Source organism: Pituophis catenifer, unplaced genomic scaffold, assembly GCF_029215685.1.
Source record: "Pituophis catenifer annectens isolate HBS135680 unplaced genomic scaffold, rPitCat1.0.hap2 SCAF_3, whole genome shotgun sequence".
Classification (NCBI taxonomy): domain Eukaryota; kingdom Metazoa; phylum Chordata; class Lepidosauria; order Squamata; family Colubridae; genus Pituophis; species Pituophis catenifer.
In genome coordinates, this window is record NW_027256883.1 from 37,522,532 (window position 1) to 37,546,507 (window position 23,976).

The window sequence follows — 23,976 nt, forward strand, 5'->3', positions numbered from 1 at the left end:
AACTGATTTACATATGATTAAATTGCAAGTGTAAAATACAGTGTCTAAATTCATACATTAATCCAAAACTTTAAAACATAAATGTTGGGTTACTGTGATGTGTGCATCTAAGCCAGTGGTGGGATTAAAAAAATTTTACTGCCGGTTCTGTAGGCGTGGCTTGGTAGGCGTGGCATGGCTTGGTGGGCATGGTATGGCTTGGTGGGCGTGGCTTGGTGGGCATGGCAGGGGAAGGATACTGTAAAATCTCCATTCCCTCCCACTCCAGGAGAAGGTTACTGCAAAATCCCTATTTATTTCCTCCCGATCAGCTGGGACTCAGGAGGCAGAGAATAGATGGGGGCAGGGCCAGTCAGAGATGGTATTTACCGGTTCTCCAAACTACTCAAAAGTTCCGCTACCGGTTCTCCAGAACTGGTCAGAACCTGTTGAATACCACCTCTGATCTAAGCCCCAGCGTTGGACCCAGTCTTAATCAAAATAGACTTATCGAAATAGTATTTTTTCAGTATCATTCTTTAAATATCACTTAAGTACAAAGGGCCATCTTAAAAGTGGCATTAACTTAAATGGATTCAGTAAATTAAGTTCCCTGCCATGTTTTTTTTTTCTCAATAATCAGTCACCAACCATTACCAAAACAAGATTTGAGCAGAAGGATTTCAAAGGGGAATAAGTGAAAAAAAGGGTAAATGCTACAGTACATGTGGCTTTAATATTGCACAGATGCTGTAGATCAAACCCCCCCACCCCCACCTTTGTACTTTTACTCTTTCTCTGGTTATCCCTTTCCAGAACACAGGACAATATAGAGACTTTAAAGTTGAAACGACGAAACTTCTGCAAACACCTCTGCAAACATAAACTCATCAAAAGCGATTTTCTTTTTCACCGCCTGAACGCTCCGAAGTTATCTGCTAGGTCGGAAATGGCCTTTACTAGGAAGCCCAGATTTCAGCTTGTTTGCTCCCAAACGTTACTTTTTTTTCCCTTCCTGTTTACACATCAAGTAAGACTTGTCCAGGGCCACCAGGAATCCAAGATGCGCCTTTAAGATATGCGCTCCTTTCCAAACGCTGCTGACCTCGACGCCTCAAAGAGCGGCATCTTTTCATTTCACATCAGCAGCCCTTGCAGATTTATTACCTTCGCATTATCCCGCTCTAGGCTGACAAGCTTGGCAAAGGGGAGAAGGGGAGACAGGGCAATTCTTTGTGCATAAAGCAAGCTAGGAAAAGGCCGGGAACCCGGTGGGGGGGGGGGAGAGATGTAACTCACCGACACCAAAAACTCCAAGGTGTTCACATAGTCGCGCTCCGTCTTCAGCAACTCGTTCAAAACGCACACCCGCAGGCGTAGCTGCTTCTCCGGATCCTTCCCGCTCTCGCCTTTCCCATCGCCTTTGCTTTCCTCTGTCATTATTTCTCGCCTTCCCAAAAGAAGCGCCGCTAAGAAAAAAAAAACTTTTCTCTTTTCTCCTTAAGGCGGCCGGCAGGACTCGGGAAAAGCCCTCCCCCCCCCCACCTCCTCCCCGGACGGAGTTCAGAAAAGAAAACAATCCAAGCGCCCGCGCGCTTCCTTTAAGGAGGGGGCATCTCAGGGACTAAGACAGGCTCCCCGGCTCTGCGGCAACTTTCCTCTTCCCGCCCACCAGCAAGAGCTCTTTTTCCAGTAAGGTAGAGGGACCCTGCCTGTAGGAAATGAGCAGCCTCCTCCGTAGAGCAAAGAGGTTTGGAGGATCACAGCAGGAGCAGCCCTTGGACATTAATCACACGCGTTGCCTCCATGTGACTTCGAGCCCTTCCGTCGCTCGCGCCAAATCTCAGGAAAAAGGAAAGGAAGCCCAACCTTGGGAATGGTTGTGTGCCAACAATGGCTTGTTTGACACACAAGCCTGTGTGCGCTCGAGTTTGTTCTCCCCTAATTGGAGATCTCTCATCTGAAGAGCTGCAACTTTAAAGTGTCCTAATCCAGAATTAAATTCTGAATTCTGGCTCTGAATGTATTCTTCTTGGTGTTTTAAGTGACCTGTAGGTCCTGCCTCCTACCCGCATATTCTTACTTGTCTCAAGTATTATGTAAAAAAGCATGCAATGGCAAATAGAAAAGGGGGCGGGGTGTCCTATCACAAAGCCCAATACAGTAATTAGTTTGCATAATTACATAAAGTACTATATCATACACACCACCTATGGCACCAAAGTTATTCAACAATTTATACTACTGGATGTATTTACAGCAAAAGCCATACTCCCAACCTTCCCAAAACAGTCAAGAAAGAGGCATTTATAATGGTGGTAACTCTGTTGTAGTAATGTCCTATCAAACAATCAACAAAAAATGAAGGTTAAATCCATCCTGCAAGCTTTCTAACACTCCATTCCTATACCTTTGAGTTAATATCTGCACAGACACAAAGCAAATGCACCCAAATATACACGTTTCCTCCTTGTTATTTATATACTCCATTGGTGCAAAGAATTATTTGTTTATATGATGCACTTCTACCTTGTCTTTCAACCACAAAACATTTCCTGGCAGCTTGGAAAGACCAAGTGATTTTTCAAAGTTATTACAGTCTCCATTTCAGCGGATGTAGTCATGCAAAGGTTAGATAGCCATATGTTGTGAAACTAAACTACTTCAGAGTAGTTCTACAGAATATTGTTATCACAATTCTAAGCTAGGCCTAAATAACTATCAGTACTAAGCTGACTTTAAGTGAGAAAGCAACACCACTAAGGAAAAAAAAATACAACTGGTAGTCAAGGCTGTATTCCTGTATCAAATATGCTGCTAACAATTTCTCTAACACTGAAATGCTGCAGAAAGTAAACTCAGTACTGCAGCCTAGGGAAATAAAAATGGTGTCATGGTTTCCATCTAATTTTGAGTAGATATGAGAACTTATTTCTACTTTCAGCACAGCACATGCTGCTGAGACCATTTAGGTACTGAATTATAATTCCCACCATCCCTGACCACTGCTTATGTTTGTTGGAGTTGTATGTTGTGGTAATTCAACAACTTCAGGATGTCTGCAGTATTCCAAATCCTGATTTAAGTAGAGATCTAATGGATGTCCTGTGATAAACAAAAGGAGTAAAAACCAAAAGACGTTTTACTTGCTTCTAAAGGTGTTTAATACTGGCAGGGTAAAATAAATGAATCTGTAAAGATGCAAAGTAATAGCCATGGCACCATAACTTAAGATTCAGTCTTGCTAGGGATTTTGTCACCTATCAAATATAGCACTGAAAAGCACTAGCATTTATTAATATTATGGGATAAATGTTTGTGGTGCGCTGAGTATGCTACCAGAATATCAGATTCATGTTTTCATTGAGACAGTTACAATGAAGTGCATTCCAATGTGCTTTTCCTCTCTCACATGTACTTGGTGAGCCAAAACACTAATGCCTCTCTCAATAGCAAATAAACGAGAGTTCATTCAAAGACAGCTTGTGAGCCACTAGAGAAAAGGCAAAGAACAAGAACAGTCAATCCTCTGTTTTCTTAATTTTAATGTGTATAGTTTAGGAAAAACCACACCACAAATTGTGTCAGGAGCCAGGACGTAGAAAAGCAATTATTTCCCGTGAAAAGAAAGTTATATAAGATACAAAGATGATGTGCATATGTATACACATGTGTAGGGAAGAAAATGCATTCAGCAATACTTATCCAAGTTCCTTTAATCGTGCTTGTGGAAAAAAAAAAACCTTCATTCTTTAGACAGTAAAACTGGGCTACCAAACCTTTGGGTCCAGTGAGTACCTTTGGAATTTTGAGAGCACATTATGGGTACTAACAAATAGTTACCATGGTGAGTGTGGGTGACCACAGAACACCCTCATACCAGAAGACAAAGCATTTGGTTGTAGCTACTCACCATTTCTTTTTTCATAAGAATACCTACAAAATCTATGTGGGGTCCAGAAGCAGTGCTGGATATAAGAGTTATGCTAGAGGACAGTATTGAAGCCGTTCCTTTTCATTTTTTTCAATTAAGAGGTTTTTTTTAAAAAAATCAAATTAAGTAGGGCAGGGAGCTTCAGAAGTGCCAAATAACATACCAATAGACATTCTGTCCACTCGTAGCTCCTCTGGAAATTCAGAGTATATAGACCGAAGACATTATAAACTTTTTTTTCTAGCTCAATATAACCTTGGGTATTTCACCCAAATTAGTAATTATCATATATGTTAAGACCAGATGCTAACATTTCCTTTGTTTGCAAAGACCTTTGCTTAACTGTATTTGAGTGAGGTTTATAATTTCAGTCTGTATTAACTAGTGACATAGAGACCAATCCTACAGTAAAAAAGCTATAATAATTTATCAGACACTTTTTCAAGCCAAACTGCTGTAAACAAAAAAAAGAATGCAACTCTCTGGCTCAAAATTTCCTCACTGTTGTTTTAAACCTTTATAATTTACCCCAAGTAAGTGACAAACTGATTGTCTTAAAGCAGGAACTGAGCACAAGTGATTCCATCCTTACATCTGAGCTAAAGGGAAATCAGAAAAGCTCATGCAAACTTGAGACTTGCAAGGATTTAGTGTTTTACATCTAAAAAGCCTGACATCTTCTACCTTAAAATTTATTGTAACTGATTGTACCTTAAAATTTATTATAACTGATTTCATAATCTTATTTGGTGCTTTCAAACAGTCAGCTTGGTACTGTACAGTACCTGATATTTTATTATTAATGCCAACTTCTGATTTAACTTCTTTGGTTTGCTATGATTAATTTAAGTCTATTTAGAGCTTATTACAGTTATATAATGTTTTTAATATTCACTTTATCACTCTCACATAAGCCTGTAATGTCTATATGAGTCTTTCTTAATGAAGTGGTCAGCTGTTTCAATTGCTGAGATTAAAAACTTGATAGCTTGTCTGAAAGCTGGAAAAGCTTAGTAAAACTAAAAAGATTATGTTACAGCCAATAACACTGCATGCCAAGACCATTTCTAGGGGCTGTAAAAGTCCTGCCAGCTTCCCACATTACAGCTTGGCCTGGCAGCATTCCTGGCATAACATTAAGTAGCCTTTGAGGTCTGCTGCTATCCTAGGCCACTAAAAGTCCCTTAGCCTTTTGTGTAAGGTCTCGAAGGCTACCTTATGCCCAACCATTTTAATGTCAAGGTAACGTTGCAGCACTTCTTCCCTTAAAGGCACAGGCATGAAGATCCTGCCCTTATGCCATGGATTTTTCTCTTCCACCAAAAATATATACTATACCTTGTTGGATTCCCTTGAGATCATCTATCCCGTTCTGCACATACAGGTCTTGCTGCTACTCTTCCAAACAGATGTCTATGAGCATGCAACATTGGGCGGACTCCTCTAGATTCTGTGGACCTCTCTTTCTCACCAGCTGATTCTGAATGTCATTGTGCAAACCATGCCTCAATTGGTCAATCAAGACTCCGTTATTCCAATGTAGAGAGTATGATTATACTGAGGATTTTAAAGTGCTGTTTAAAATCTTCTATATAGAATCATATTCTCTTGTTACCCTGTCAAATCTCAATTTTTTCGGATCTGGTTTCCAAAGGGCACTCTGAATCTCTCCATGAAGTTCTGATTATTTGTCCATGATTAGGTCACAATCATTTATTATTGGCAGTGTCCACTTGGCCACAGACTCCTTTAATAAACTTAATATAAAGGATACTCTTGTGTAGTCTGTTGGAAACTCCATAGCTCAGTTTTCCATAAACAACTCAGACTGAGCGACAAAGGTTCTCTTCTGATCTGCTACTCCTCCAAACTTTTTTGGCATGCCACCATGGGAATGCAACAAGACTGGTTGTGCTACTGGCAACAGTGGAACAGACAGCGGCTGGGCATTCTGACCTTGTTGCTGAACCAATTGAAGGACTGTCAATCCTAAATTCCTCACTTCTGTTTCCATCTCCTCATATGTCTTGAACATATGTGTACACTCTATTCTCTAATATTCCATAAACGAGACCGTCTTTTGCCACCAATAGCCTCCCAACGACCAGTCCGTTCCCACAGAGAGGGTCTCCTCAGGGTGCCATCAGCCAACCTATGTCGGCTGGCGACACCCAGGGGGAGGGCCTTCTCTGTGGGAGCCCCAGCCCTGTGGAATGAACTGCCCCCGGAAATACGTAAGATCTCCAACCTCCGGGTGTTTCGTTGCACATTGAAGACCCTGTTGTTCCGCCAGGCCGGGCTATCAACTTAATAATTTTAAATTGGGGTATTTTAAATTTTTGGGGTTTTAAATCGGCCAAATCTATTTAATTATTTTAATTTTTAATTATTGTTGTGTCTTGTGTTTTTAAATTGGCTGTACACCGCCCTGAGTCCTTCGGGAGAAGGGCGGTATAGAAATAAAATTATTATTATTATTATTATTATTATTATTATTATTATTATTATTATTATTATTAATGTAGGAGCAAGGCTTATACCATTTCCTGGGGTGACATAGCAGTCTGTTGCCCTTTCCATGGTTTTCTCCTTCCCAGGAACAATGAGTCTGGTGAGATTTATGTCAGGCAGAAGGAACCAGAACAACTTCATGAATAGACCAAAGCAGTTTCGTTATTGTTGATCACCTATTATCTCACCAGAAGGTTGTATTCTTTTAGGAACCAGTAGATCATGCTTCACTACTCTGACATTTCCTCCCCAAGAATGACTCCAAGCTGGCATGCTTCTTTACTGCCCCTCTTATTTTGCCGGTGACTCCACCACATTGTTATTGGTGTAAGGCTTAGGCAACAGGCTAGAAACCAGGAGATGATGAGTTCTATCTAGTCTTGCCTTAGGCACAATGGAGCTGGAAGTCAGTCACTCTCTCTTAGCCCTAGGAAGCAGGAATGGGAAATCACTTCTGAACCTGCAGCACCTTGTCCTGCAAAACTGACTCAAAAAAAAATGATGAGGGGGGAGAATACCAAAATTGAATGTTGTTGTCGTATTTATTAACTTGCATACAGAATATATCTTGAAAAATGTGTACAGAATAATTTATTCCTGACATTATTTGCCATTTGGAATAATGATTACATATCAAAATTAGCATCCCTAATTGGCCATCTGCAATAATTATCAACATGATTCATATTTATTGCATTTGGAACACTTGATTAAGCAGTGAATTCAAAATGCATAAAAACTATTTTCCTTACTCAATGCTAGAAAATATAGGCAACTTAGAAAATTATATGCTTTTAAACTTAGAAATAAGGATGAATTCATGTACCATGCAATCATTAGATTTCACGTTAATCTTCCAAAATTATATTAACAAATCAGAAGTTTGAACTGACTTCTATCTATCCCCAAAGTGTTTTTTCAAAAGGCAAGTGTACTTTGTTTTTTCCTTGAAGACCTTTAGCTTCTCATCCAAGAAGCTTCTTCAGTTCTGACTGTATGGTGAAGGATGGAAGGATTTATATTCCTTACAGTCATCTTGTTGTCAGCACTCTTCCTGAAAGTTGTTGAGGCCACTTGGAGGTTTACCTATGCCCTCAGGATCGCCTGAATAATGCAAATGGGTGTGGAACCTTCTTGGAACTGCTGAAAGGACTGTTCCAACAGTCCTTTACCTGAGGGGGGGAGAGGAAGGCAATGGAGTTTATTACATAAAATACAAATAGAACCAATACAAATAGAGTAACTAAACACTTACCTGCATATATTAATATCTATCACTCCTACCAGCAACTTTTATTCTCACCACACCAAAGATCAATATCTCTGAATATTATGGTACTCTATTCTTTCTTTAAACCAAAATATAAGGAACTCTAGGAATTATTATTCTTAGCAGAATAGGACACGTATGGCACTGCCTGCCAAATTACAAGTCCTAGTTTAAATATACCAATGTATGCTCTCAGCTTCAGTTAGCAGTTGTATACAAAATGTTGTTTATTCTACTCTACTACCACAAGTCATCAGCTACACTAAATCTCACAATATATGGACAACATTGAAATTAGTTTCTGCAAAAACTTTCAAACACAATCTGCTAGTTCTGTTTTTCCTTATGGAAATGAAGTTAATGATCTGTGGATCTTTCTAGATTTCTAGTTCTAGTGAAATGTTATTTTTCTTCTTCCATGTCTTTATGGGAAAATCAACTGGTGCTATTGACTCCCTATCTTATGACAGCAGATTGTTTTAGTTTTATGAGAAGAATAATAAAACAGTGGCAATATAACAGGACATACCTAAGAATCTGTATTATACACAGGAGCTCCTTACAAATTCACAGCCATCAATATGATAATTGACACCAATTTATGTAATTTTTAAAATGTCTAGACAAATTAATGAAGGACTGTGCCTAAACCAATTATTAGTTTAATGATTGTATATTGGTTGTGTACTTTCTCTTGAATTAAAGGTAGCATACCTTAAATTTGTTTGTTTAGAAAATTTATATGGCCACCTAACTCATTCCCAGAGACTCAGATTGGATTACAGAAATAAAATGTGAGTACAAAATCCAATAAATTATCTTCCCCCTGGTGATAACAATCAAACTAACCACTTAATGGGATCTATATCAACCTGGGTCCCCAGGCTTGCTGGCAAAACCATGTCTTCAGGGCCTTTTGAAAGATTCTCAAGATGGGAGCCAACCTTATTTCCACAGGGATGATGTTCCATAGAAGGAAGCTACCACAGAGAAGTTCCTTCCTGGTCCTACTAGAAGATGGACCTCCTTAGCAGAAGGGATCCATAACATCCCGTTTCTTTGCTCTGATGAGTTGGGTAGATATAACTGGGAAATGATGGTTCTTCAAAAACCTGGCCCCAGGCCATGTTGAGGCTGAAATGTCCTTTTGAGATCAGAGATCTTATGAATGACTTACAGTACTTATTCTTCCAGCTGCTAGAGTGCAACAGCAAAAGAGAACTATCATCAATGTCTGTGAGTTTCCTAAATGCACTTAAATGGCAACCATCTGACATAAAAGCCTGAACCACAAAGTTAAATGTATGTTCTTATGGCAAAACACAGGTATAAAATCTGCCTCTGTAATTATTTCAGAATGTGTTATTCCATATTTAAATTTGGGCAATGTTAATTGTTATGTTATTTGGGCATGTTAATTAAATGTTAATTGGGCAATGTTAAAAAGACAAATTCCTTGTGTGTCTAATCACACTTGGCCAATAAAGAATTCTATTCTATTCTATTCTATTCTATTCTATTCTATTCTATTCTATTCTATTCTATTCTATTCCATTCCATTCCATTCCATTCCATTCTATTCTATTCATTTATACTCAGAAATAAATACAATTATAAAGATGGTTTAGGTATAAGATTTTTAATATTATGTACTTTTTATTTCTTACAATCTAATAGCTGTATTTTAAATGAGAAATAAATTTGTTGGATGAAAAACAATCACAAGACCATTAATACTATTTTTATTTGTTCAGTTCTACAGAATAAAATATGCACTTATTCTTTTTCTCTTGACACTTATTGCATTGCTATTTTGACATCTGAATTCTTGTTATAATGAGATTTCCTGGTTAAAAAAACATTTACTCAGTTTCATTTCTTTTTCTTCACAAGGTTTGTGGGTAAGGCATTTCTCATTTTTCATTTCTAGAATCTGCCACATTACCAGCATAACATTATTAACCTTATTCTTATTCTCATTTAACAACAGTTTTTGAATGTATTTCAGTGCCTACTGTATGTGTCCAAAACTTCTATTTATTACTAATTCATTTCTAGATTGAGTCTGCAGCATGTAATTTTAGAATGCTTATGTATCATGTACTTTACCAAAAGCTTTTGTCTACCATTCCTATGTTTTATATTTTGCTTTCTATTACAATATTGATTTTTTTAAAAGATATGTGGTATTTTTATCACTTCTATATTAATTCCCACCAGTTGTAAAAAAAATATTTATTTGTTTGTTAAATTTATTTGCTGCCTATCTCACTGTGGGGCTACTCTAGGTGGCTTGCAAAAATAAAAAGGAAGAAAAATGAAAGGAGTGTAAACAGAAGTAATAATAGTACAATAAAATAAACCATGAAAAAGAGCACAACAAGAATACATCAATATGATAACCAAAAAGATGGAGAGGTGGAGAGGCGAGTGCAAAGGAGGGGAGGCAAGGTGGAGTCTGCTATCAGTCCAGCAGCCACTTCCAGCATAATAAATATAATAAAAATTAAAAAGTGTAATTCTTCATAGTGAAACTTTAAATGCACATGTGTAGAACTCTTGAGTCAAGGCTTTGTAAACTGTTATTTTATATGAATAAATATTTTAATGAGAAAATATACAAGCTCTTACTATGAAAATCTTGAACCAAAATCAGAATATTTCTTCTCTTGAAGAGAAAAGGAACAGGTGCAGGCACAGGTCATAGAGAATCATAACCTGGATTTAGTGCCACTTGTTAAACTAAGGTGAAGGAACCAATCTGATTCTGAAGTTGTATAATTATGAAATATTAATTTTAGTTATATGCATTAATATTTACTAAGTGTATATAAAATATAATTGTAATTCTTAAAATACAACTTCAAGAACTACAATACAGAAGACATATACATAAACTCATGACTATCAAAATATTGAAAAGTTTCTTATTAAACAGGTATACAGGTAAGTCACTAATGTAATACTGTATGTAAACTTAGCTTCTATGTTGAATTTTATATGGAATCCAGAAAAGGGATTTAAGTCAGAGTTCAGGTCCTCAGAGCAATAAAGAGGTAGCGAGGAGCTGACTGTGGAACAGATACCAAACTGCTGATGTGTAAATTCCAAGTCAAGCCAAAATGGAAGAAGAAAACTATTCAGTTTCCACACTAAGATCTTGAATGTATACTACCATTTCAAGGAAAACATCATAAGTTGCTTTGAAGTACTAAGTCTCACTGACAGGAAAGCAGAGGAATTATGGACTAAAATCAAAGAAATCACCAAGGAGGAATGTGAAAAGGGACTACCAAAGACCAAAAGAACAGAAGAAAACTAACTGGATCTCAGAAGAGAACAGAAGAACAGTGAAAGCAAAGATAGACAAATATCTCAGCAAGAAACTTAACAAAAGATGCTATGAATTCTTGGAAGAGATAAGAAACAATATTACAACTTTACAATTTCTGTAAAGTCACTGCAGATGGAGACAATCATGGGGGAAAAAAATCATTCAAAAGATCTCTGACCTCAAAAAGGAAGATACAATTTCAGATTGGTATGCTAAAGAAGGCCAATGGATAGATACGGTAGTAACAGATTCAGAGAAAATCAAAGAAAGATGGAAGAAAGATACTGTATTCCCTACCTACAGGAATCTCTAGTAATAGAAGATGAAGTTACATCAACACTCAGCTCCTTACCAAGTTAAAAGACTACAGGAACTGATGGATTACCACAAAAATATGGCAAACAACATAGGAAGAATCATAAAGTTTCTAACCAAACTATGCCAGGAAATCTGGAGAAAGATTTCAATATACATTTCAATACCAAAAAAGGTAATTCATCAGAGTGTACAGACAGTCACACAATATATTTAATTTCACATGCCAAAAAATAATGTTTATGATCATCCAATGCAAATAGAGCCTACATGGAAAAGGAGATGCCAAGTATTCAATCGAGCTTTAAAGAAGGCAGAAGAACATTAGACATTGGTTCTGCTTACTGGTTAATTGAGAAAGTCAAAGTATATCAAACAGAAGCCACTATGTTCTTCATTGATTACAGAAAGGCTTTTTGATTGTGTTGATCATGTCAAGGTATGGAGTGTACTTAGAAAAATGGGGAACTTATATACACATCAAGTAGCCATAGTGCAGACAGAATTTAGTGAAACAGACTTGCAAAAAAGTTGCACAAGGTTATGCATTCTTCCCTTATTTTGTCACCTTATATGCTGAATACATATATTAACAGGAGCTGTATTGGAAGACAATGAGTATGGTTTTAAAATTGAAGAAATAATAATAATGCTGTGCTATGCTATGCTGCTGAAACCACTGTGGAAGCACAGTGGAAAAATGGAATTAAAATTAAATATACAGAAGACAAATTAATGACAATAGCTACAACAGCCAGCTTTAGAATTGGTAATGAAGATTACAAAATAGTAATTCTGCATTTTAGTATTAACTTCTGGCTTTTAGGATCAACGATCAATAGTAACCATCAATAATAGTCAGTAAATATACCACAGAGAGCACATGGAAGATCAGCAATGAAAGATATTATAAAAAATAATACAGTGATGAATCTAAAGATTGGGATCATGCAAGCAATTTATTTCCTTGCAATATTCTATGGAAGTAAAAATTAGACTTTGAAGTAGCATGATAAAAAGAGCACTGGCACTTTGGATGACGGTGTTCTGGAAGACTCCTGGGAATACCATGGATAGCCAAGAAAGCAAACAAAAAGATTACAAAACATTAGATATCCACAGACTGTACAAAACAGATCAATCCAGAAGTCTAACTTGAGTTACAAATAACTAAATTCAAATTATCATATTTTGGATCAGATTTAGCTTTCTTGAGAAGTCTGCAATACTGGGAAATTTAGAAAGAGAAGAGGTTTACCAGCAGCATGGTAGAAGGACTCAATTACAGCTGCCCATCACTGCTTTAGGCTATATTATGAATGCACAATTACACTGGTCAAGATTCATTCCTGATGAATCACAGCTCTTTTTTTAAATGGAAATTACTCAAGTGAAGAGACAAAAGCAGCTAATATTGTATCTATTATAATACAATCAGCTAATTGATCGAAGTAAGTGGCATTTGCATTCAGTTAAAATAGTATACTCAAATAGTATACTCAAATACTTTGGCCATCTAATGAGAAGGAAGGACTCACTGGAGAAGAGCCTAATGCTGGGAACAACTGAGGGCAAAAGAAGAACGGGACGGCAGAGAATGAGGTGGCTGGATGGAGTCACTGAAGCAGTTGGTGTGACCTTAAATGGACTACGGGGGATGGTAGAGAAGAGGAAGGCCTGGAGGAACGTTGTCCATGGGGTCATGATGGGTCAGACACAACTTTGCTACTAACAACAAAATAGTATAGTGTTTAAGGTTTTGAATTAGGATCAGAAATGCCTGAATTCAAGTGTAGTCTTATCTATGGAACTCACCTGGATAATTTTAAGCTAATTCCTACCTGTCAACACAATATACAGGAAAAGAAAACTGTGGAGGAGTTTAATTTACAATACCTTAAGCTGCTAGGGATAGGCAGCAAATAAATATAATAAAAGAAATATTTCCTTTCAATGCAGTATTTTTGCATGAAACTCTTGCCAAGTGCATTCCTCATTCAAAAATTGATCCGATCCAGATCAATTTCATTGAGCTTTGTGAGTCTTCAGTCTAAGCGTACTTATCTTTATTAAATGCTTTCTATTTAAATTAAATCTTGCCTATGACTTTTCAGAACCCCCAAAATTTAATACCTTATATTAAAGATGGGATTTTTCTTTGGTAAGATGTGATTTTTTTTGGCACTTTTTCATTTATATATTATTCTTATTTCCTCTTATAATCAATGTTCTCTCTTGTTGATTTTATTTGGAGTGTATTTATCTGGAGAATACGCTTTTAAAGAAAACAGAGGTATCTATTAGTAAGTTACATAGAACATATTGTGCACTCACCATATTATTTAGTATTTTGAAAGCTTGCTTCCATAAATAGTTGCGGTTGGATAGCCTAATTCAAAAAGCACAGCTCTGGTTTTGATATATAATTATTGAACAAAAGCACCTAGGTTCAACTTTTATCTGCTATTGTAATAACTTGTAGTTCCACAAATTGTTCACTGCAAATTGTTGAAGGTGTTCAAATGTGTATTTTTGGTAGATTAATTTAACACATTAATTTTCTAATTTACTAATAAGATCATTTTATTTATATGGACAGCATACAACTTTCCTTCTTGAACTGCCAACTGTATTTTTTTTTATTATATAAAAAAACAAAATTATTCATACGATATGAGAATGATTCCAGATGGATAGACCCTGGTGCTATCAATCAAAATACACCACTATACAATTCTTCACATTTTCCTATGGCAGGCAATAGGGCATAACACCAATGGGGTGTTATAAGGATATAGAAATCAGTGACTTAAGGATCTTTGCAGGTCATTCATTTCCAGAGCTGATTATATAAAAGCTCCTCTAGAACATGTAGTAGCTAAAGTAGAAATCGCTTTGCTGCCAGCTCATGGATGGATAGCAAAGATAATTTATATAACCAAGGTTTGTTGAATACTATAAGCCGTAACATAAGTGGTTCAATTTATACAGACCACAATGGTTAGATTAACACAATCAACTACATAAAAAATAAACTACAATTCAGTGTAACATTCCTCCCCTCCTTCATTCCTCTCTCTCTTGTTCCAAAAAAGAAGACTATTATTCCACAATAGAGCATGCAAAAATCAAAAAAGGTGTGACTATAAATGTAAAATTCTTCTTCCTGGAATAAGAATCCAGACTTAGTTTCTAAAATGGACAGGAACTATGAAAGTGCTTGACTAGCAAGACAATACAAAAACAATTGCTCTTCCACACAATAAAATATTTGTCTCAAAGACAAAGTATAACTAAATAGTCTTGTGGGAGCCTAGAATATTTGAACAGGAAAGAAATGACTAATCCATTACAATATTTTTGGACTCATTTTAAATAAAATGACATCACACCACAAAGTCTGAAGTGATTTTACTAATCTCTAAAAGACAAGTAATATAATCTAATTAGAGCCACCATATTTTTTCATTACTATACTGTTTCAGCATACAGAGATTTCCACTCAATTCTTTACTTAATTTATAAAAAGATAATTTGAACATTTTAAATGGGTCATTTTCAACGAGATTTCATTAACAGCTAGTTGAATGCATAACAATTTAACCTCATTTTCTCATATTTTTATATTTTTAATATGGTATATAGGCTAAAGAATTTCTGTTTATATAAAAGGCAGCAGATAATTGAATGGACTAAGGATTAATAAATATGCATAAAACATGGTTATTTTAGCAATGTAGGACATGAATATGTACATTAATTCCAGTCATCCTAAAATAAATGTGGAAATAGATATAAACTAAACTTCAAAACCACTAAAGTGGCAAGATGGAATTTGGATAATTATACAAAGCAAGAAAGTTCAAGTAATAAAACACATGATGCCTTTCAGTAAAGCAAAATACGCATTTTTCTCTATTACAGGATGTCCTGAAAGAGAATAAGATGTTTTCTAAACATTCTTTGAAAAGTCAGTCTGAGGCTTACTCCAGATTTGAAGATCAACTTTCTGTTTACTAAAAAACATCCATCCATTAACCAAAGCCATAAGCAACATAGCGATTCTTGTGGGTGGACATTTACTAAGAATTAAGAAGCAACATGGCATTGGAGAAACATTCCGCCAGGAAATAGCGATCATAACAAAGTTCACAAATTGTTTACATGCTCCATACCCCAAGTTCTTTTCAGCAGTCTAAACTGAAAGGAACAAAATAAGCCTTTTTATCATGATATCCACTGCAAATTCCACAGAGATCTATTAACTTCTGAACTTCCATTCATTCTATTTAGTCTAATCCTATGCACAATCAATGTAAATAAACCTAAATTCAGCCGCCCTGAGTCTTCGGACAAAGGCGGACAAAGGTGGCATATAAATTGAACTAATGAACTAATTAAATTAAATTCAGAGGAATTTATTTTTAATTTAACTCATACAGAATTGAGTTCCTAAAGTCTCCACACCTTATATACATAAATACAGTAACTCTCACTGATTTCAGTTGAGATTATTACCACACATGAAAGTTTAAAAATATAGCTTGAATTAGTATACAAACACACTTACACACACATATTATATATATATACACACACACACATCCACACACATATATACACAGTATATACACATACACACTCATACCAGTATATATAAGTTTATTGTTCATAGTCTCCATGAATGTTCAGAATTGAAAATAATTATCTCAAAAAGAAATTATCTTTAATTATACATCATGCAAAATTGATTTACTGCATTCGGTCTCTGATTATCGTAACAGATATGAACCCATTTCCAATTAAAGATAATTAAAAGAGCTGTTGATAGGTTGGATCATTTGTTTTTCAAGTCTAAAATGTAATATTTTGTTAAATTTTAGCAACTTGCTTGTTTCATATTTCTGGAAACTAAAGTTGAACTTCAATATTGAATGAAAACAGGAATTCTGAATAAGTACATTGCTTTGCTGTACAAACAAAAAAGGGATATTTTTGTAACACGCTATTTAATTCCACAGAGTGTAAAATGAATTTTGGCTTATTTAATGCCATTTCTTCCCAGATTCTTTAGCTGAAATCAGAACATTTGAAGCATAGAAGCAAAGTAAACCTGCAGCAATACTGTATGTTGTCTATATACTGCTCTCTAGTGGGTACTTGTCAGAAAAAAAATAAGGCACTGGCATTATTTCAAATGCAACTTATTCATTCTTCCATAAAAGCAACCAAAATAGAAGACATTATATAATTAGTCCTTTTCCTTAATGGATTTTTCTGTGATGGATGGGTTTTCATCATTTTTCTCAAATGTTGGGAGAGCGGAAGCTAAATTTCATAACCCGAGGATAGAAAAATGCCCTCTAATGAATTAAAAGGGATTCTAGCAGTGAGGAGGGGTTTTCCAAAGTGCCTGTTCTACCAGGCATGTAGGTTTATAGTGGGAGCTATCCAGGGGTGGGTTCTACTTACCTTTACTACTGGTTCCCAACAGGGCCGCGCACGCACTCTTCTGCGCCTGCACAGAAGCGTTCTGATGATGTCGGGGTCGGTGGGTGGAGCCTCCCACCAGTTTTACTACTGGTTCTATAGAACCGGTGCAAACCGGGGCAACCCACCACTGGAGCTATCCCTCAGGAAGACCACACCCTAAGTTTTAAAGGGCTTTAAATTTTATCTGAAGGGAATTGAAGGGAACTGGTAACCCATGCAGATCTCTGAATAATGGCATCATACAATTCTTGAACCTTGCATCAATTAGCAGCCTAGCTATCATATTTTGCATCAATTGCAGTTGCAATTGCCAGACACTTTTCAAAGGCCAGCCCACATAAAGCACATTTGATAGTCACAAAAAGATATAACAAAGGCTTAGATTGCCTGGCTCGGGAACAGGCATTGTTGGCACACTACCTATAGTTATGGAAACATATTTTTTTGCCACAGCTGTCAACTGTGACAGCTGCTGGTCAAGGGCCATTTCCAAAATGGCAACCTGCTCTTTACCTCATTCAAAAGTGGCTTCACTTCAATCACCAAATTCAGATTTCTCCTTATCATCTGGTAATAGCCTGGATTGCAAGCAATTAATTCCAAAATTATATTAGACTAGTAACATTTCTAACATTCTTTTTCAAGTGACATTTATGTTTCACACAGTCTGAATTTACCCACTCTTTCACCTCATTATCCTAATACATCCAGGGTTCAACCTATTCATTGATTAATTAAAGGTACATTGCATTTAGTGTGATTAATAAATCACACAAAATTGTGGCATTATTCACACTATTTTCACACATTATTATATTCACACTATTGTGAATATAATAATGTGTGAATAGTGTGAAAAATTCACACTATTCAAAGTGATATATGTATGGGAAATAGTAATTGGTCCCAGCTTGATGAAAATAGGAAACGAAAAAAAATTAAACATAAGTTTAAAATGGTTATTAATGGAATATGATATAAAATTTAAAAGAATATACTTATAACTTAAATTTATTTTTAATAATTACAAAATAGTAAACAAATAGAAAGCAAAACAGTGATCAAAACAAGGGCAGATACATACTGAAAGCATATATACATTTTTATCATATCAAATTTACACACTGGAAAGTAACAAAGAAAAATTGATGAAGTCAAATACGCATTATTATTTGTACTCTATTTTCTTCAAGAATCTTAAGACAGAGTGCAAAATCCTCTCACTTCTTATTTACTAGGTGGGTTATTCTAAGCTACAGATAGCGGACAGTCCAATTGACCAAATTATTCTTTAAGGCTGTACTAGAAGACACATTTCCTCTTTTATTTTTTAAAATTTGTTTTAGAGGCATATATGTCACTCCAACCAAAGCCAATTCTAAATGGTATGCAATACCCCAACCTTGTAAATTTAGCTTTAAAAGAAAATAGATCCAAATAATAACCATTGATCAAAACAATTGGCAAAAAAATGTAAAACGGAATAACACATTCATGGATCAGGAATTAATCATGCATTACTATTATTATTAGTCTTATCATCATTCCTATCACCCATCTCCTCCCACTTATAACTGCATGACTGTAACTTTGTTGCTTGTATCCTTACGATTTATATTGATACTGATTGTTTCCTAGTATGAGTTGATCGCTTATTTGTACCCTATGACTATCATTGTGTTATACCTTATGATTCTTGACGAATGTATCTTGTCTTTTTATGTACACTGAGAGTATATGCACCAAAGACAAATTTCTTGTGTGTCCAATCACATTTGGCCAATAAAGAATTCTATTCTATTCTATTCTATTCTATTCTATTCTATTCTATTCTATTCTATTCTATTCTATTCTAATCCTATTCTACTCTACTCTACTCTACTCTACTCTACTCTACTCTACTCTACTCTACTCTACTCTACTCTATTAAAATGCCTTTCTTCATCAGAGGAAGTATCATAGACTCCCCAGCCTTGCTTGTGTCCTTCATATTGAAATTTTTTTCAATAGACCTCACTGGCTGTTCAACGAATCATTTTACTACTAAACAGTATGACAGTAAACTGAGAGACATCCATAGGCATACTTAACTATCAAAACAATAATTAACATCCAAGGACTAACGGTATCTATTTGGCTAGATGGATTCTTCCATATCCTACTTAGTTGGATTGAAAGTGACAGATAAAAAGAAAGAAGAGCTTACGCTGTGGTCTGTTGAATGTAATATCCTCAAAATCTTCTCATATATATTTGCATCCTTTTCTACACAACTTTTTAAAAGCCTTAAAGAAACCTCTGAATTGAGCTTGAATTGACTCAACTAAATTGAGACTGGTGCTGGTAAAAGAATTGAGGTTTTCCTATAAACTCCACCTAAAATTTCTCCTCTTGCTCCCTAACAATACAAGTTCCTTCTAACAAGGAGTGAAACAGCTGCCCTACTTTTCAAAGGAAATGTAGTGCTTCTTATGCTGAAATGGTACTATAAATAAAAAGTAAAACAGTGCATATTCTAAGGACAGAGATTACTTGGGACATCCATCCAGATATCCTAATCAGCCTGGCTTATAGTAATGCAAATTGGAGTAAATAAACAGTAAATAAATCTTACATATCTCAAGGCTTTAAACTAGGAAAAAGTCAAAGCTTGTCTAAGTCATAAGGAATAAGATTGATCATTATGAAAATCTTACTGCTATTAATTGTACCTTGACTGCAAATCAATTCTTCTTAAAATACTTCAGTTAAAAATGGAGTTTAAATTATATTGAAACAACACAACACATAATTATTGATAGGTACAGTACATTTTAGTTCAACAGGACTTTCAGAGCAAACATTTATAAATGAACACTATTCAAAAGATAACAAAGACCAATGTTCCAGTTTTCTTGCTCATTCCACTTATCTGAGATTGTTCATGAGACCACAGTAGCAAACATTCATGCAGGGAAAGAAAAGTGACAGAGATGAACAAACTCAGGAGAATGTAAACTCAGGAGGGCTAAGAACAAGAGAGAACAATTATTGAAAATGAGGGAAAAACCTTCCCCTCAATACACAGTAAAATAGTGCAGTAAGGAATTTAGTAAATAGCTACAGTTGGGGAAGGGGAAAAAAGCACGAAAGAGGGAAGGAAATGGAATATTTGAAATTTTTAAATCTTCATCTTACAGTATTTATTCCACATTTTTGTTATCATGAATTGCAAGTAGTTTGAATTCACATATAAATCTCTCAGATGTACAATTATTTTGTTTACATATAATGGTTATGTTGTTTAAGTATATTATCAAAATTAGAGTATCACTTAACTCTACCCTTCTATATACTCAGAGATTTATTTAAAAAATCAAATATTTAAAATTATGATACTGTTACAGACAACTTAGTAGATAAGGAAAATAAGTAAATATTCCTCTATCTTTTGTAATCTTAAATTTCTGTGAGCAGCCATCTTGAAGAATATGAACAATAGAGTTTAAGCCATTTCAGTGCAAAACATGAATGCAAAATCAGCAATATTATTTTGTTGTTTGCATTTGTAACTGAAGATTAAGCTTGTATTGGCATTTGCTTATGAAGCCTGAAGCAAACAGAATGTGTAAAAAAATAATCAAATGTATTGATGCAGATGGAGCCGTATTACTGGAAAGCTGTCATTTTTTTTTCATTAATATACATGAATTTGGGCCAGTGGTGGGCTTCAAATAATTTAACAACCAGTTCTCTGCACTAATGACCGGCTGGGTAGGTGTGGCCAAGTGGGTGTGGTCAGGGAGCGTGACAGCACTCAGCCTCCTGCAGCACTCTGCCAGCCAAAACGGGGTGCGGGGGTTAATCACAAAATGTGGGCTTTGCTTTGTGACATCCAGATCCAGCAAGCAAGGTGTGTGAACTGTATAGAAAATACACTTTTGTTTGGAAATATCCCCAAAGACAGATATACACTAAATGTAGGCTGACTTTTAGCTACACACCTCCCAAGCAACCAGCAAATTTTGAAGCTCCAGGTAAAAAGGATTCATTTTAGGATGAGTAATCACAGTTTGCATGTTAGAGGTTCCTAAAGGAATGCTGGGATACTGTATTTTAAAGAACATTTGAGGGAGGTGTGCAGAATAGCCCTTCTCTGCCTGAGGCTGTAGAGAGCCTCAGAGCCAGCCTCCCCATTTAAAACTCACCCCACAGTAATAATCATGCAAAATCTCCATTTCAAATTCACCCCACAACACTGATCATGCAAAAATCCCAACTATTTTCCTGCACCACCCTGGAAGCCAAAATGAGACACGGGGGGGGGGGCTTGCGACTCACCCCACACCCCGTTTTGGGCCTGGAAGGCCTTCTGCACTAACCTGGAATCCAAAACAGGGCATGTGGGGGGACTCTTGGGAGACTACGACCCCAGGAGTGCCCAGCACCCATACTGACGGTAGTAAAAGGGGAGACCCATTATGAAGTTAAGAAAATTTTGGATTCTAGATTACATAGGGGTCAATTGCAGTATTTGATCCATTGGAAAGGATACCCTTTGTTTGAAGCTACCTGAGTTAAGAGCTGGGATGTGAAAGCAAATAGACTAGTGAAGCAATTTCATGATAAATTCCCTGATAAGCCAAAGGGTCCTCCTGGGCGGCAGGGGAGATGGTTAGGAATTGACTTAAATAACCTCCTACATTCATCTCATTTCAGGACACGCTCATCAGATGGGGGGGGGCAGCCTGTCAGCCCTGGAGGCCATCTTTTACTTGGGATATTCAAGACTGCCACACTTAGTGGATGGGCATACTGTGGGAAACAGAAGGGGGGTTGGAGTGAGTTGGAGTGAGATATATAGCCATAACAACATTCTTTTCTCTGGGAGTCAAGGGCGTTCGGCCAGCACCTGGAGAGGCGTGACTGGGGGACATCTCCAGTTGGGATGGTGGTTTGATTGGACCATGTGATGGACATGTGGGTGCAGGGGACAGGACTTTGGCTTTCCTTTGGGTCAGGAGTGAAATGCTCCCAGTTCGGACCGGCACGGGAGAGTAGGTAGCGATGGCGGCGGGTAGTTCAGAGAACCGGTAGCAAAAATCCCTGCCCCCGCCCCACCCCCCATGCCCAGCTGAGCCACGTGATCATCAGAACCTTTTTTTTCTTTTAACTGGCTCTGACGAGCCAAGCTCTGATGATCCCAGCTGAGTTGCCTGCTAACCGGTAGCAAAAATCCCTCCCCCCTCCCTCCAGCCTCCAGCTTCCAGCCTCCAGCTTGCTTACCTTAGCTGCTGGTCGCAACGCCTTGCTGTAATCCCTGCAATCCATTACATCAGCAAGCAACTGAATCTCCCTGCCTGCAATAAAGCTCATCGGTGAGCATGGCTGGCTGAGGAATTCTGGGAGTTGAAGTCCACAAGTCTTAAAGTTGCCAAGGTTGGAGACCCCTGTTCTATTGGGTAAGTTTTTTTTTCCCTTTGGGAGCTTTAAAAAAATAGTTAATTGGGGTTTTTTTTTAGTTGTTCTTTTTTTAGACCTAGCCATTTAAAGTTCAGGAAGTTTTAAATTTAGCTGCTTTTATATAAAAATAAAAATAAAATAAAATAATATTTGTGCAGCTTTCTGAGATTTAGTGTGTTTCTGTAGTGTTTCACTCTAACTACACAAACACACAAAATCTCACAAAGCTGTATGTGGAATTTTGTGTGTGTCAAGTGTGAAAGTTGTTTTTTTTGGGCTTTTTGTGGCTGTGTGAGGTTCCTGCTTGTTGCAGGGACCATTTTGAGTCTAGCACAGCTGCTTTTACATTGTGGGTGAGCCAGTTGTGTTGTGTTGCGTTTTTTAGGTTAAAAAAGGGCAAAGAAGTGACATTGACTTGGCCACGCCCACCTGACGTGACTTGGCCATGCCCACCTGACCAACAAGCCACGCCCACCCAATCACCTTACCACCAAGCCACGTTCACTAATTAAGCCATGCCCACAGAACCGGTAGCAAAAAATTTTAGATTTCACTCCTGCTTTGGGTGGAGAAAACCTGGGGGACTTCAGATTCAGGTTTTTCCAGATGTGCCAATATGACACCTCTAATAAAATGGGACTTTGAGGAAAATGCCTGCCTTGAGGTTTTATTTCTGTTGGGGTTATTACTTGGAACTCTGACACTCACATTCACAACCATCACAGCATCTCCACGATCACAGTTGATGTGCAATTTGGGATTCCTCCTCCTAGGCCTCCCAGTCTGAAAATGGGTGTAAGTTGCACGTAAGATGAATCTGAGGCCTTATTACAGACCAACCTTGTATTTAAAAACAGGAATCAGAAACTGGGATCTTTATACAAAATATTCTTAAAAGCTTGTTATTTTTCACATGGTTTCTCACAAATGGTTCATTTAATCAACAGTTTACTTAAACTGATATTACTGCTGGGGTGAAGTGTTTCCCCCAAACAAGTTTATTGATGGGTACAATTGAGTATGAACTCAATTAATTGTGCAAACCCAATATCTTTTTTTCTGACACTAGATGGCAGAAAATTACACTGTTTCTAACTTGATTCTAATTTCATGCTTCTAAAATTAAAGAAAACCTGCTCATAATCTGCTACTGGATATAATTCAATAATGAGCAATAAACCACTGCTTAGTGGTTTATACTTGCTTGGGCATATCAAATAATACTTTTAAAGATATTTGTAGGACATCATACAGAGGACCAGTAGCCTCTTGTGATTTTCAGAGATGAAAGCCAATTGTCAGCAAAAGAGGAACAATGAATTATATCCCCTTGTTTTTGCAACACATCTTTGCTTCAATTGTGATAAAACGTGGCATGTGCTATCAATTTATTGTATCTTAACTGCATTCATGCATAGAATTTAGCAACTAAATTCTAAAATTTAGTTAGAATTTAGAGTTTAGTTAGCTAAAACACTACACTACTAAATAATAGTTAAAATGGAATTAATAGTTTATATTACATTCAAATGAGAAAAAGATAAAAATTGGTTGACTCAGAAACACTATTAACTACATTTACTATTAAAAAACCATGTGCAAAGGTCAGCACCTGGCTAATCTGTTGTCCTATAACAGGGGTCTGCAACCTTAAACACTCAAAGAGCCATTTGGACCCATTTCCCACAGAAAATAAAT

At 36.6% G+C, this 23,976-nt stretch overlaps 1 protein-coding gene across 2 annotated transcripts in view; it reads right to left on the reverse strand.

Annotated features, from left to right (window-relative positions):
• The window catches only part of PREX2 (phosphatidylinositol-3,4,5-trisphosphate dependent Rac exchange factor 2), a 102,030-nt gene extending 100,611 nt beyond the window's left edge, over positions 1-1,419 (reverse strand). For both annotated transcript variants that reach the window (XM_070942232.1, XM_070942233.1), the window contains exon 1: positions 1,279-1,419. In XM_070942232.1, the coding sequence (XP_070798333.1) occupies positions 1,279-1,419 (141 nt within the window). The remainder of the gene's footprint in view (positions 1-1,278) is intronic.
• Positions 1,420-23,976: the final 22,557 nt, after the last annotated feature.